The sequence below is a fragment of the Oenanthe melanoleuca genome, chromosome 5, assembly GCF_029582105.1.
Source record: "Oenanthe melanoleuca isolate GR-GAL-2019-014 chromosome 5, OMel1.0, whole genome shotgun sequence".
Taxonomy (NCBI): Eukaryota; Metazoa; Chordata; class Aves; order Passeriformes; family Muscicapidae; genus Oenanthe; species Oenanthe melanoleuca.
In genome coordinates, this window is record NC_079339.1 from 10031566 (window position 1) to 10044960 (window position 13395).

Sequence of the window (13395 nt, forward strand, 5' to 3'; positions counted from 1 at the left end):
CTCAGCGCCGGCTCCGTCCCTGGAGGTGGGCACCGGGGATGTTTCCGTGATGAGCGAGATTTGCAGTGTAGAAGTTTCTTTTTAGAATTTTAATAAGGCATAAAAACATCAACCAAGGCTGGCGTGCCCTTGGCTTTTGGCCAAAATGCACACTGGTAAAGTCAGAGAGTGTGATCTATATACTGTTACATTACCGAAGTACATATTCATGTGCTTCATGCATTATTCAGACATTTTTGTGAGTTCTTGATGTTTCAGCAACTCTTCGGTTTGTTTTCTCTATGGTCTAACTTTACTGCACAGAATCTTGTGAGATATGTTTTATTTCTTCTTGTCTCCATCCTTTTGTTCCACATCCTCCAATAAGGGGTTAACAAATTCTTCTATGATTCTTCTCCGGTGCTCTGCTTTGTCACTGTTTCATATCTTGGAGAGGTCAGTCACCAGATGTGAGAACCAACATAATTACTTTCAGTCACATAGAAGCATTCTAAACACTTTGTGTTTTTGTTAAGGCCTACAATATAATACATGCATCACACCACTATTTCTATAAACTATAGGGTACATACTTAAACCAATAGATTTTGTTATACTCATGAACAGCTAAATAGAATTATACATTGTACTGTATTCGAATATTTATGGTCAATATTAGCATGCATAAGCTAATACATAAATGCAAATATTACATTGTAATTTTTAACATTTCCCACTCCCTATTAAACTGTCCTTATGTCAACCCCCTTGTCCAATTCTCTCCATCTACCCACCCAGGGGGATCCCTGTGGGATTCAGCCAGGAGAACCCACAGCCCAACAAGAATGGGTATCCCTTTACCAGCACAACCAGCCCCCAAGAATGGAGCAGCATGGAATGAAGGAGACTGGGATCATAGGGCAAGATAAATGGGATCACAGGGCAAGATAAATGGGATCATGGGGCAAAGGACACTGAGATCATGGGGCAAAGGAAACTTGGGATCCTGGAGCAATAAAAACCGGGAACACAGGGCAAAATACACTGAGATCATGGGGCAAAGGAAACTGGGATCATGGAGCAGGAGAAACCAGGATCATCCCAGCTGAAGGATTTGGGATCAGGGAGTTGTTGTGGATCTCTAGGTGGGGTACGCAATGCTGCTCTGGTAGTACCAGTGGAAATAAAGCCCCAGAGAGCCAGAAAAAGGGGATGTGGGACTGGGATGGAGGGAAACGAGACTTTTGGGGTGAGCAGGAGTGCAGGGTGGTGCAAGGGCAGCACACAGGATGTGAGAAACGCCTCTCATTGCACCTGGGCAGCGGGACCAGCAGCAGGAGCTGTGCTGAGTGCGGAGGCTCCAGGGGGGATGTGGAGATCTCAGAGCAGGGTACAGTCACTCCTCCGTGTCACCGAGGAGGTGGCCTGGATGAGCCCAAAGTTCTTCCTGCTGTAGGGGGGGTAGCGTGGGGCGTTGAGGGGCTCCCGGCCCATCCCGCGCTTCAGGCACCCGCGGTGGTGGGAGAAGGTGTCAAAGCTGAACTTCCCGTGGTACAGCCCCAGGCCGCTGTTCCCTGGAATACACAGCACAGGACCCTGCTGGGTGGCTGGATCTGGCCATCCTTTGGGTCAAAGAACCCCAGATTAAGCTCCCAGCTCTGTAAAAGCAGCACCACGACTTCATCCGGCTGTTTTCCAAGCCATGGATCAGCTTCCCAGGAATGTGACCCAAAAAGGACTATGGAGGTGACCTAGTGCACATCTAAGTGGATGTTTGGAGTGGGAAGATTATACTGGGAGGTAGAGAGATTCCCAAAAACTCTCTCATCAGTGGATTTTACCATTTCAATTAACATATTTAACAGCTGGAAGGGTGTCGCTGATGAGGTGATGGCAGCAGCAAGATGCTCCCACCAAATGATCTTCCCTACCAACAGGAATACTTCCCATCCATGCTGGATCCAGGCCTGCTGCAAGGGGGCCAGACTGCAGGGGTGGAGAGGCACAATGACCAAGGTGCCTTTGGTGAGGTGGGACCCAGCCCCAAGAATCAATGTTGGGAGATGGAAGCTGGCTGGCCAGGAACAGGCACAGGAAAGCCAGGCACGCTGGCAAAAAATAAGGAAATCCACACATCATTTGCTAAACAGATGGGACAAAATTCCATGAGTCATCCTGAGCCAGTCAGCTTTCCTGATAAAACACTATTTGTGGTTGGGGTGATGCACTGGGTTCAGTATCTCTCACATCAGCAGCCCCAGGATAAAGGGAGGTCACTGATGCCTCCTGGCCAGCTGAGTGGGATGAGAGGAAAAAAGTAGAAAACAGGAGCTGGTAGTGGAGATCATTCCATAAAAAGGGGGTGTATCCATCATGGAATCCCAGAATAGTTTGGGTTGGAAAGGACCTTAAAGATTATCCAGTTCCACCCCCCTGCCATGGGCAGGGACACCTCCCACTAAACCGGTTGCTACAATCCCTGATTCCCTATGTTTTAAGCAAGACATTTCCACTGATCCAGGGAACACAGAGCCTGGAATGGGGAGTATGGAGAGAAAGAACCTCAGTGTGCTCCACAGGTGTCCAGCAAAGCCCAAGAGCCCAAGGTGAAGCAAAGGGCTTCTGGAGGAGAATTTCCCTATGCACTACTGAGCCCTCTGGAGCTGGGAATTCCTCTTGAGACCCTTCCCGACCATGGATCACACCTGGCTCCCAGTGGCCAGGACTGGGGATTTTGGACCTACCAATGCCTCCGAAGGGCAGTGAGGGCAGTGTCATATGCATCAGGGTGTCATTGCCACAGAAGCCGCCGCTGCTCGTCCGCTCCAGGACCTGCTTCACCACCTGGGAATGACACAAAGAAGATGGGACATGGGTCTCCCACCCCGTTTCCCTACTTCCAAACACAATCCATGCCCCCTAACTCGGGCTGTGTGCTGTGAGGGGAACACTTGGAGCACAAACATGGCTGGATACAGGTGCCAAGGAGGACAGGGTAGGTGCAGTGCTGGCTTGGCTCTACCTTGTCATTGGAGGAGAAGGCGTAGAGGACCAATGGCCGCTCCCGGCTGTTGATGAAGTCGATGGCTTCATCCATGTTGGCGATGACGACGATGGGCAGGATGGGCCCAAAGATCTCCTCCTGCATGATGGGGTCTGAGGGCTGCACATCCACCAGCACCGTGGGAGCTGCAGAGAGGAAACCCAACAGCATCAGCCAGGCACGGAGGTGACACCTTTATTGTCCCCCCAGGACCCACCTCCTGTACAACAGGCCACCTGGCCAAGCACCCAGTTCCCATCATAATCTTCTCCAAACCCGAAATGTGCTCCGTGCAGGGATGAAGATGTGGGTGACCCCCAAGCCTCACCGATGTAGCGCTCTGCCTCGTCCGTCTGTCCCCCGAGGGCCACACGCCCGCTGCCCAGCAGCCTCTGCACCCGCTGGAACTGCTTGTCGCTCACAATGCGGCCGAAATCCGGGGACTCTCGGGGGTTGGGGCCATAGAAATCGCTGATGGCCTTACGCAGGGCCGGGAGCAGCTTCTCCTGCATCTCTATGGTGCAGAGCAGGTAGTCGGGCGCGGTGCAGGTCTGCCCCGCGTTGAAGAAGCGGCCCCAGGCCACGCGCCGCGCCACGTTGGTCACGTCGCAGGTGTCCGACACGTAGCAGGGGTTCTTGCCCCCCAGCTCCAGCGTCACCGGCGTCAGGTGCTTGGCAGCGGCCGTCATGATGATCCGCCCCACCGGGGGGCTGCCTGCGGGCAGGGAAAACATGGATTGAGGTGGGAGTCCCATCAGCCATGGCACGGCTCTGGGATGTGGCACTGGGTCCTGGCAGACCTCAGATACACATCCCAGATCCTCCAACAGATCCTGGCACACATCCCCAACGCAATCCCTGCCTTCTTTGCAGTGAATGTCTGGAGGGAACCCATCTTCCTCCTAACACAAAATCGAGGCAGGGCTCTGCTCTGTCCCATGGGATGTACCTGTGAAGAAGATGTAGTCAAACTTGTTCTCCAGCAGCCTGGTGGTCTCTGGCACGCCGCCTGTCACCACAGCAAAGCAATCCTGCAAGGAAATGAGAAAAGCCCTGTTCTGTCACCATCTGTCCCCACCAACATCATCTTGGGAGGCTGGGGCTCTGGCTGGGCATGGAGGAAGGAAGTTGGGCAATACATGGAACCAGAGATGGTATGTGAGTCAGGTACAGAGCACAGCTTAGTGTGTGCAGGGGTGCCCCAGCCATGACACAGGGATGGGGAGAGTGTCCCACCTTGTCCAGGTAGCCAGGCAGCTCTTCTGCCACAAGTCTTTCTGTGTTCTTGGACACCTCTGAGGGTTTGATAATGACACAGTTCCCTGGAGAAGACAGACAGGATGTTGGAGCTGTGACATGATGACAGCTAGCCCTTCTATGGATGAGGTGCCCTCACCAGTGCTTGGCACTGCTGGGATCCTCCAGGCCAGGGGACTGGAGGGTTGGGCTCACCTGCAGCGATGGCCCCGATGAGAGGCACCAGGAAGAGCTGGATGGGGTAGTTCCAGGGCGCTATGATGAGCACCACCCCGTAGGGGTCCTTGCGGATGAAGGCAGAGTCCAGCTGCATCGCCTGTGGGACACCGGCCACGTCAGGTCCCACCCTGCACCACCATCCCACCCAGCTCTGCCTCCCATCCTCTCTCTCCTCTTCCTTCTCACCAGGTTCTTGTTCACGTGCTCATCCTTCATCCAGTGGGAGAGGCTGTTCAAGGTCTCGTGGAGCTCGTTCTTGCACAGCATGATCTCAGATAATTCGGTTTCAAAGGGTGCCTGCAGACACCAAGGATACAACATGTCACTTTGGCATGTCCTGCATATCCTCTAATCCCAACACTCCATAGTGTTTTGTCCAGGATTTGGGGAATGAAGCCCTCTACATCCCATGCTGGATTTTACTCCCTAAGGGTGTTGAGCACCCCCTGTGTCTGCAACATAACATTTTTAAGAAGTGGCTGCTTAAAAGTAGGAAAAATTATGCAGATCGCATTCATCTGGACAACAGGAAGAACAGGGAGGGTGTCCAAAGGGACTAGGTTGGAGAAGAGAAGACAATGAGCCCTATGTGGTATTAAGGCTCTGGCTGCAGACCCAGGGGATCCAGGCTCAACCAAGACAACCAAGAGAAAACAGAGCTTTGAAGATTACAAGAAGATTGGATCAAGGAAAGAAGATTGAAGTAAGTAGAAATGTAAAGTTTGTCTGTGTGATATTTAACCCAATTAATGCAGTAAAAAATTACTAGCCTTCCTAAAAATGGTATATAAGCATATGTAGCTCACAGTAAATTTGGATTCTGATCACGAATCAGTAGTCCCTGTCTCTCTCTCAATCATCAACAGCTATCCACACCAAGGAGCTCCCCACAGCCCCCTCTGTCTATGGCAGAGCAGGGATGGACTCTGGAGGATGGTGACTGGGACATGCTTCACCTCAGTCTCCCAAATCCAGAGCTGCCAGCCCAAGGCAGAGCCCAGGCAGGGCTGGAGAACCCAATGAGAGAAAGACAAAGCACCCCAGCTGGGCTGTGGGAGCCCCCCAGCTCCTCCAGCCACCAAGTCCTCCTGTTCCTGTCCCCTCTCACCTTGCCCAAGTCAGAGGCAGTGGCCTCCAGGATCTGCTGCTTCTTGTCATCCAGGAATCGTCCCAGGGCCTCCAGCTGGGCCACACGGTATTCCATGGGTCGAGTCTTGCCAGAAAGCCAGGATGCTCGCAGGTGGCTCACCAGCCCTGCATAGGGGTTCCTGCTTTGGGGTCAGGGGTGTTAGAGGGACGCCAGCCCCATCCCAGCTCCTCAGAGCTCGGCATTGCCCCAGCCCAGCATCCAGCTGCCACTCCAGGGAGAGGATGGAGCACCGGGACCCCTCCTGCCACCCTTCGTCCCTCTCACCTCATGGCATCACCGTCCACACTCCCGCTCCCACCATCACCCTCAGGGGCTCTCCTGGCCTCGCTCTCAGGGAGCTGCAGGAAGACAGTTCCAGTCTCCATGCTCCCACAGGGGTGGGGCAAAATGTTTGTTCTGGGATTATCAATCACAGCTTCCCTCTTCTCAGCTAACAGGGTGGCTGCCAGCTGCCTGCCCTGCCCCTTGGCCGCCTGCCTGACCCTTGGCTGCCTGCCCTGCCCCTTGGCCGCCTGCCTGACCCTTGGCTGCCTGCCCCACCACACTGTCACTGCTGGCTCCATTCCAGCTACAACTGTTGGGAAGGGGAACGCCCCTCCAAGCCTCCCAGCACCCCCAAACCAGAGGAGGGAGGCACAAAGAGAGGCTGGGAGAGAGTTTGATGCAAAGTCTTTACTACAGGCAGAGTTACACAGAGCAAAGAGCAACAGCGAGCAGGGAGAGAGGTTCATTCCAAAGGAAAAGTCCATTTGAGGGGAGATGGGACTGATAAGAGTGCTACTCCAACAGAAAGAGAGGTTTGGAGTAAGCAAAAGTTTTTGGTCATTTCAGCTGTGTCCTGGAAAATGGTTTCGGAGCAGAGGCCACAAAGGTGCAGGAGGGGATGTCCATCCTGGCTGTCCAACATGCTCCAGTGAGGCAAAGGACACGGTGCAAAAGTGGGGAGTGTGATGAAGAGGGAGAGAGGGACAGTCCCAGTCCTCCAACGCTGACTCCATGACATCCTCAGAGCAGGGTGCAGGTGCCCCTGCGCTTCACCTCGAAGGCGGAGGTGAAGAGCCCCATCTTCTGCTGGGTGTACGGGGGGTAGCGTGGGCTGTTGAGTGTCTCCAGCCCCATGCTCCGGTGCAGGCAGCCACGGTGGTGGGAGAAGGTGTCAAAGGTGAACTTTCCATGGTATTTTCCCAGGCCACTGTTCCCTGGAACACACAGGACAGGTCCGTGCTCAAGACGGGACTCTGCTCCTGATGATGCCTTCTCCAAGCATCAAAACAGGGGAAAAAGACACCTACAGGATTTTCTGAGCAGCACAGACATGCATGGTGGAGGAATTCAGTTTTTCCAGTGCCTCCTTCAGGTATATGGATGCTCAATCCAGCCAATCCTGCTGCAGCTCAGCAGATTGGAGGCCCAGCGTGTCCTTTTTACCCATCTCCATTTACCTACACAAGCTTTGCTGGGTTCTGCAAGTCTTGATTTCCCTCCACGACGCTCCACCATATCTCCCCATGACCTTCTTCCTGGAACTCTAAAATCCTGGAGCCACATTGGCAACACCAGTTCTCCCAGTTCCTGTGGCTAGTTTAACTGGAGGTTAAGAGCCAAGTGACTTCCCATGGAAGCTTTGGTATCATGTCACCCCAATGACTCCAGCCCCTTCACCTGTTCTAAAGTGGCTTTACCCGATAATTGAAGGTGGTTGGTCTGAATCATTCCCAATAAAGATAAGTTACGGAATGGGAAGTACGAAAAATTGCTCCCTGAGCCACAGGCAGGTGAGGAATTAATTGACTAAGTGTTTCATTATGTCTGACTCAGATGCCAGCCCCGACAGAGATGCTGAGCAAGGACAGCACGAAATGAAGGGACTTATCCCAGAAATATTTTGGGAAGAGATCAAGACATGGGGAAGACATTCTGGGAAACAACATTCCTGTATTCCTGTATCCCTGAACCATGCTACACCCATAGCCCAGGGTTGAGCAGCCTCACTTTTAACCTGAGAAAGCAAAAACTGGAGACCAAAAATTTTTTCTTCTACAAGGAGGATCTCCAAGATCCTGAAAGAGGTTCTCCAGGTTTTCATAAGTGTTTTGTTCCTACTATTTTGTCCTAAAAGTTGGAATGAAGGTACAATCTGGCTCCTGAGGGACATTAAGGGATCTAGCCCAGAACCACAGGGGCTGCAGGAGGACACTCACATTCCTCACCATGGCTTAGGCCACGGATCACACCCGGCTCCCAAGGACCAGGACTGGAGATTTTGGACCTACCAATGCCTCCGAAGGGCAGCGAGGGCAGTGCCCCTTGCATCAGGGTGTCATTGCCACAGAAGCCTCCGCTACTCGTCCGCTCCAGGACCTGGTTCACTATCTGGGAGGGAGCAGAGAAGGTAGATGAGGGGCTTGCACTTGGCAAACATCACCCAGTTTACCCATCAGATGTTCCCAGACCGGGAACATCTAAAGACCCTTCAGAGCACATCCTGGAGCTGGTGGAGGTGTTGCCTGACTTCCCTCTCCACTTCTCCTGCTCCACAGACACACCTTGCTGTCGCAGGAGAAGGCGTAGACGGCCAACGGCCGCGGCCGGGCGTTGATGAAGTCGATGGCTTCATCCATGTTGGCGATGACGACGATGGGCAGGATGGGCCCGAAGACCTCCTCCTGCATGGCGGGATCTGAGGGCAGCACATCTGCCAGCACCGTGGGAGCTGCAGAGAGGAAACCCGACAGCATCAGCCAGGCACAGAAGTCGGAGGTGAAACCTCCCCTCAGCAGCCATTTTCAAGCACCCCTAAAACTCTTTTCCCTCTAGAGCCTCCCCTCTACGAAGAGCCCCTGAAAACCCCCGCTGTGCTCACCAAGATGTGGGTGACCCCCAAGCCTCACCGATGTAGCGCTCTGCCTCGTCCGTCTGTCCCCCGAGGGCCACGCGCCCACTGCCCAGCAGCGCCCGCAGCCGCTGGAACTGCTTGTCACTAATGATGCGGCCGAAATCCGGGGACTCTCGGGGGTTGGGGCCGAAAAACTCGGTGATGGCCTCGCGCAGGGCGGGCATGAGCTTCTCCTGCATCTCTACGGTGCAGAGCAGGTAGTCGGGCGCGATGCAGGTCTGCCCCGCGTTGAAGAAGCGGCCCCAGGCCACGCGCCGCGCCACGTTGGTCACGTCGCAGGTGTCCGACACGTAGCAGGGGTTCTTGCCCCCCAGCTCCAGCGTCACCGGCGTCAGGTGCTTGGCAGCGGCCGTCATGATGATCCGCCCCACGGAGGGGCTGCCTGCGGGCAGGGAAAACATGGATTGAGGTGGGAATCCCACCAGCCATGGCACGGCTCTGGGATGTGGCACTGGGTCCTGGCAGACCTCAGATACACATCCCAGATCCTCCAACAGATCCTGGCACCACATCCAGGCAGGGCTCTGCTCTGTCCCATGGGATGTACCTGTGAAGAAGATGTAGTCAAACTTGTTCTCCAACAGCCTGGTGGTCTCTGGCACGCCGCCTGTCACCACAGCAAAGCAATCCTGCAAGGAAACAGAAAAAATTCCCGCATGTCACCATCTGTCCTCACCAGCAGCATCCCAGGATGCTGGGACATTGGCTGAGCATGGAGGGAGATGGTTCTGCACATAGATGATGTGTGGGGATGGTGGGTGTGAGGCAGGTTTGGGAACACCATGGCCCAGGAACAGCAGACAAAGACAAAGACAAGAAAGGCTTCTCACATTGTCCAGGTAACAGCTCAGCGTTTCAGCAATGAGTCTCTCTGTGTTCTTGGAGATCTCTGAGGGTTTGATGATGACACAGTTCCCTGGGGGAAGATGAACAGGACATCAGCACAGTGACACAGTGACAGCCAGCCCTTCTATGGACAAGACCCCTGGGGAGACCCTGGCACTTCCAGGTCAGGGACTGGAGGGTTGGGCTCACCAGCAGCGATGGCCCCGATGAGGGGCACCAGGAAGAGCTGGATAGGGTAGTTCCAGGGCGCTATGATGAGCACCACCCCGTAGGGGTCCTTGCGGATGAAGGCAGAGTCCAGCTGCATCACCTTCGAGGAAGAACATGACCTCAGCACTGCCTTCCCCACCAGCAATCCCTCTCCCCCACTTCCCTTTCCCAGCGCTTCCTTCTTACCAGGTTCTTGTCCACGTGCTCATCCTTCATCCACTGGGACAGGTTGTTGAGGGTGACATTGAGCTCATTCTTGCAGAGGAGGACCTCACTGAAGAAAGCCTCGAAGGATGGCTGGGGACAGACATCATGGAAATGCCACCCCAACACTGACCCCATCACTGACCCTGTCACCCTAACACCGACCCCATCGCCCCAATGCCAACCCTATCATGCCAGGAGGCATCTCTGCCCTCTTCCAAACATGAATAGTGGGAGGATTTCTTCAGCAGAAGTTTCCATCACCTCCTGTAACTCCCAGGGAATATGAGTGTCCCAGCAATTTTATGAAAATAGTTATTTGGCCAGAAGGAAAAAAAAAAAACCCAAACCAAAATTGAGTATTTTCATGGTATTTAACAAATTTCTGAGCTCAGCACTATGAACTGGCAACAGAGCCAGTCCCCTGAGCCAAGGGGACACCTAAGCAATGTCACCAGAGCTCCTGAAGAGCTGGTCCTGGTGGAAAGCATCCTGACCACTTGGATAGTCAAGCTGGAAGCAAAGCCCCAAGCTTCCTTCCACCACCCGTGGACAAAAGTTGCATCATTTAGTCTGAAGTTTAGTCAAAGTCCTAAGACCTTTACTAAAGGGAAGTAATAAGAACCACAGCTTGATTAAACCCTTAGTGATGGAGAAGTGGCTCCTCTCCATAGCTGTGGAGCACAGATTGGGATCATATCATCCTTGCAGGAAAAGTGTGAAGACACTAGGGACAGCTCAGCAGGCTCAGTGGAGCCCCTTCATGACTGTGGAGAGCAGAGGGAGCAAAGCTCCTGTGCTGCAACATCGTATTTTGGACTCCTCCAACCCAAAACTACCCCTGGATTGAAATGTTCCTCCCATCCCCACACCACTTTGGCATTGAGAAGGCTGGTTGCTGATGCCCAGGATCCTCCACCACTGAGAGACCTTCAGGTCCCCGAAATGCAGCTGCCAGGAGGTGCGAGGACCCTCTTGGACGTGAGGGCTCAACAGGCACATGAGATAATGGGGTGAAGCAACGGGCTGTTCTCAGCCCAGGATGACGATGGCATCACCAGGATAAGGAAGATGATGGTTCATTAAGAATTTTGATGAGACACAAAGGTTGTGAGATAGGACATTAAGTCTGAGGTCATCCAATCATCATCAGCAGAGAGGAACCGGCACCGCTGGAGGTGAGACACCACCTCAGCCACGTAAGAGCAGGTGAAGTGTCCATCCAGCTATGAGGGCCTGGCTGCATAACAAGCTCATTACTGGACAACCAGATCTAATTAGGCATAATTAGGAAAGACGATGGACACACTCAGAGCACTGATGCCTATCAAATCCTGGCTGAAGGAGAAGGCCTTGCCTCCAACAAACAAGGCAATTAGGAGCCTTGGGAGAAGGCAGGACATGGAAAGGGCATGAGGGCATGGGCCACTTCACTGATGCTGAACAAAGAGGTGAGGATCATATCATGGAATCTTGGAATTGAAGCTCATCCAACTCTGCCCTGTCATGGGTAGGGACACTTTCCACCAGCCCAGGTTACTCCAAGCCCCATCCAGCCTGGCCTTGAACACCTCCAGGGATGATGAACTGACACCACTAGAATTATCCATGCTGTGGATGCTCCCACTTCACCAGCAGATTGTCCAGGAGCTCCTGGCATGCCACAATACCCTGAGCCCTATCCAGAGCCCTGCCCATGCCACCGTGCCAGTGAAACCAGTCCCTTGGAGGCCCTGGCAGGAATGTGCAAGTGCCAACACGTTGCTCAATGCCAATAATCCCGGGCGTGCCGGGCTGGCCAGGAGCACCCCAGGAGCACTCCACCTCTGTGGAGGTCACACGGACCCTCAGGATGCAAACCAGAGTGTGAAATGCTCCCACCTTGGCCAGTCATCAACAGGACCTTTGCCTGGTTTCAGGGAATCAAGGATGGGATCAACAGCACAGTCCCTCCGCTATCCCTGGATCTGCTGAGATCCAGCACTTACAGATGCACCAGCCTGGGGGCACATCAAGGGGGAAGCAGGACCCCAAGGAAGCGACACCCCTGTGCCCAGACCCCCACAAGGATGCAATACCCAGACAAGGCTGTATGAAGGACTTCAAAGAGATGTGATGCCCGTGCCCCTCTTACCTTGCCCATGTCCAATTCAGTGGCTTCCAGGATCTCCTGCTTCTTGTCATCCAGGAAGCGTCCCAGAGCCTCCAGCTGGGCCACGCGGTATTCCATGGGCCATGTCTTCCCTGAGAGCCAGGATGCCCGCAGGTGGCTCACCAGCCCTGCATAGGGGTTCCCACTACAGGGATGAGGGTGTTAGATGGGACCCAGCCCCATTCTACCTACTCAGAGCTTTGTGTCATCCCAAATCCACATTACCCCATCCCAGCATCAAACTGGACCCCAGTTTCCCTGGGGATAGGGCAGGGAGTCCACACACACCTGTCTCCCTTGCTGCTGGAGCAGCCCAACACAGCACCATTCCCAGCAGATCCTGTCTTCTCCCTTGAGCCATGCTGAGACGTGGTGGCTCATAGACCTCAGACTTTTCCCCCAGCACCAACTTCAGGCCCCCACAGCCCTGGGACTGCCACAGCTTCCCCTGCCCACCTCCCTGTCTCCCTCTGCCCCAAGCCCCTTGCTCTCACCATGGAGTGCTGCAGACCATTGGCACTGGCCCCTTCCCGATCCCGCTGCCTCCACTGCTCCCAGCAGCTTTCCCAGGATCTTTGCCAGGATTACTGCCCGTGGTGCTGCACTTGTAGCACGAGAGCTGCTGCTTGGGGGGCTCGAGGGTCTGCTGCATGCCAAGCTGTTGGAAGGAGCTGCTGGTCTCCATGGAGAATGTGGTGGCCCTGGGGAAAAACACTGCGTGGGTTATGCCAGGATGGAAGTGCTGGAGATGCCGGCTTGATCCCAAGAGGAGTCACCCACGGCACCTTTGAAGGGCGGCTTGGTGCTCGGGGCCGTCCTGGTTGTGGGATGACTCAGCCCAGGGCAGCTGCCAGAGGCCCTTGGAGATGCCTGGGATTCCCGGGATAATCGCCATCCCTGGACACTGACCTGCCCAGGCTGCCCTGCTGATGTACGGTCACCTATGGGGACCTCAGGGACAAGACACCCCCAAATCTGGGGGCAGAGCTGCAGCCCCCCATATGTCACCCTCTCCCTCTCCATGCCCAGACACCCGCCCTTCCTCGAGGGAACCCCCCACCGTGCCCCACAGCCCCCACCAGCATGGGGGGTGTCAGAGGGGTGCCATGCAGGGAGTGCCAGTTTTGGGGACCCCGCAGTGCTTACCTGGGAGCTTGTGTGGAAGCTGCAGGAGCGCGAGGCCAGGCAGGCACTGCCGAGGCTTGGGGTGGGGGTCCCTAAATGCTGTGGGGCTGGGCCCCATGGCCAGGGGCGGGAAGGATTGGGCCCCGCCTCTGTGGGGCTGGCAGTGGGGACAAGGTCTGGGATGGGATAGGATGGAATGGGACCTCCCCCTTGGGATGGTGGAACTCCCATGGCCACCACACCACCACCATGAACCTTGACCCATTTGGACCACACAGACACCCCTCATCCTGCTCCTGTGACCACCTGACGCA

At 54.6% G+C, this 13395-nt stretch overlaps 2 protein-coding genes across 3 annotated transcripts; both read right to left on the bottom strand.

Annotated features, from left to right (window-relative positions):
- Nucleotides 1-74: 74 nt before the first annotated feature.
- On the bottom strand, nt 75-6093 carry LOC130254515 (aldehyde dehydrogenase family 3 member B1-like). Of its 2 annotated transcripts, none has more exons than XM_056494135.1 (10): nt 5913-6093; nt 5607-5769; nt 4685-4795; nt 4475-4595; nt 4259-4344; nt 3972-4053; nt 3351-3737; nt 3002-3168; nt 2724-2823; nt 75-1553 (listed from the first exon to the last, which is right to left on the bottom strand). In XM_056494135.1, exons 1-10 carry the CDS (start codon nt 6011-6013, stop codon nt 1360-1362), a joined length of 1512 nt encoding a protein of 503 aa, XP_056350110.1. In that variant the 5' UTR covers nt 6014-6093; the 3' UTR covers nt 75-1359. The 2 variants fall into 2 exon arrangements, with proteins under 2 accessions (XP_056350110.1, XP_056350111.1); XM_056494136.1 differs by having other exon boundaries at nt 5607-5766; nt 5913-6092.
- Nucleotides 6094-6300: 207 nt separating this feature from the next.
- On the bottom strand, nt 6301-12875 carry LOC130254514 (aldehyde dehydrogenase family 3 member B1-like). Its single transcript, XM_056494134.1, has 11 exons — nt 12742-12875; nt 12451-12657; nt 11939-12101; nt 9787-9897; nt 9580-9700; nt 9375-9460; nt 9092-9173; nt 8540-8926; nt 8195-8361; nt 7922-8021; nt 6301-6847 (listed from the first exon to the last, which is right to left on the bottom strand). Exons 1-11 carry the CDS (start codon nt 12849-12851, stop codon nt 6654-6656), a joined length of 1728 nt encoding a protein of 575 aa, XP_056350109.1. The 5' UTR covers nt 12852-12875; the 3' UTR covers nt 6301-6653.
- Nucleotides 12876-13395: the final 520 nt, after the last annotated feature.

Coding starts and splice junctions, on each gene's coding strand:
- LOC130254515 (XM_056494135.1), bottom strand. CDS start 6,013: ATGGAGACTGGAACTGTCTTCCTGCAGCTCCCTGAGAGCGAGGCCAGG. Junction 3,738..3,971: donor TGACTACATCTTCTTCACAG/GTACATCCCATG, acceptor CCCTGCCCGCAG/GCAGCCCCCCGGTGGGGCGG. Junction 3,169..3,350: donor CGAGGCAGAGCGCTACATCG/GTGAGGCTTGGG, acceptor TCCTCTCTGCAG/CTCCCACGGTGCTGGTGGAT.
- LOC130254514 (XM_056494134.1), bottom strand. CDS start 12,851: ATGGCGATTATCCCGGGAATCCCAGGCATCTCCAAGGGCCTCTGGCAG. Junction 12,658..12,741: donor CACCAAGCCGCCCTTCAAAG/GTGCCGTGGGTG, acceptor GTTTTTCCCCAG/GGCCACCACATTCTCCATGG. Junction 6,848..7,921: donor GCTGCCCTTCGGAGGCATTG/GTAGGTCCAAAA, acceptor TGTGTGTTCCAG/GGAACAGTGGCCTGGGAAAA.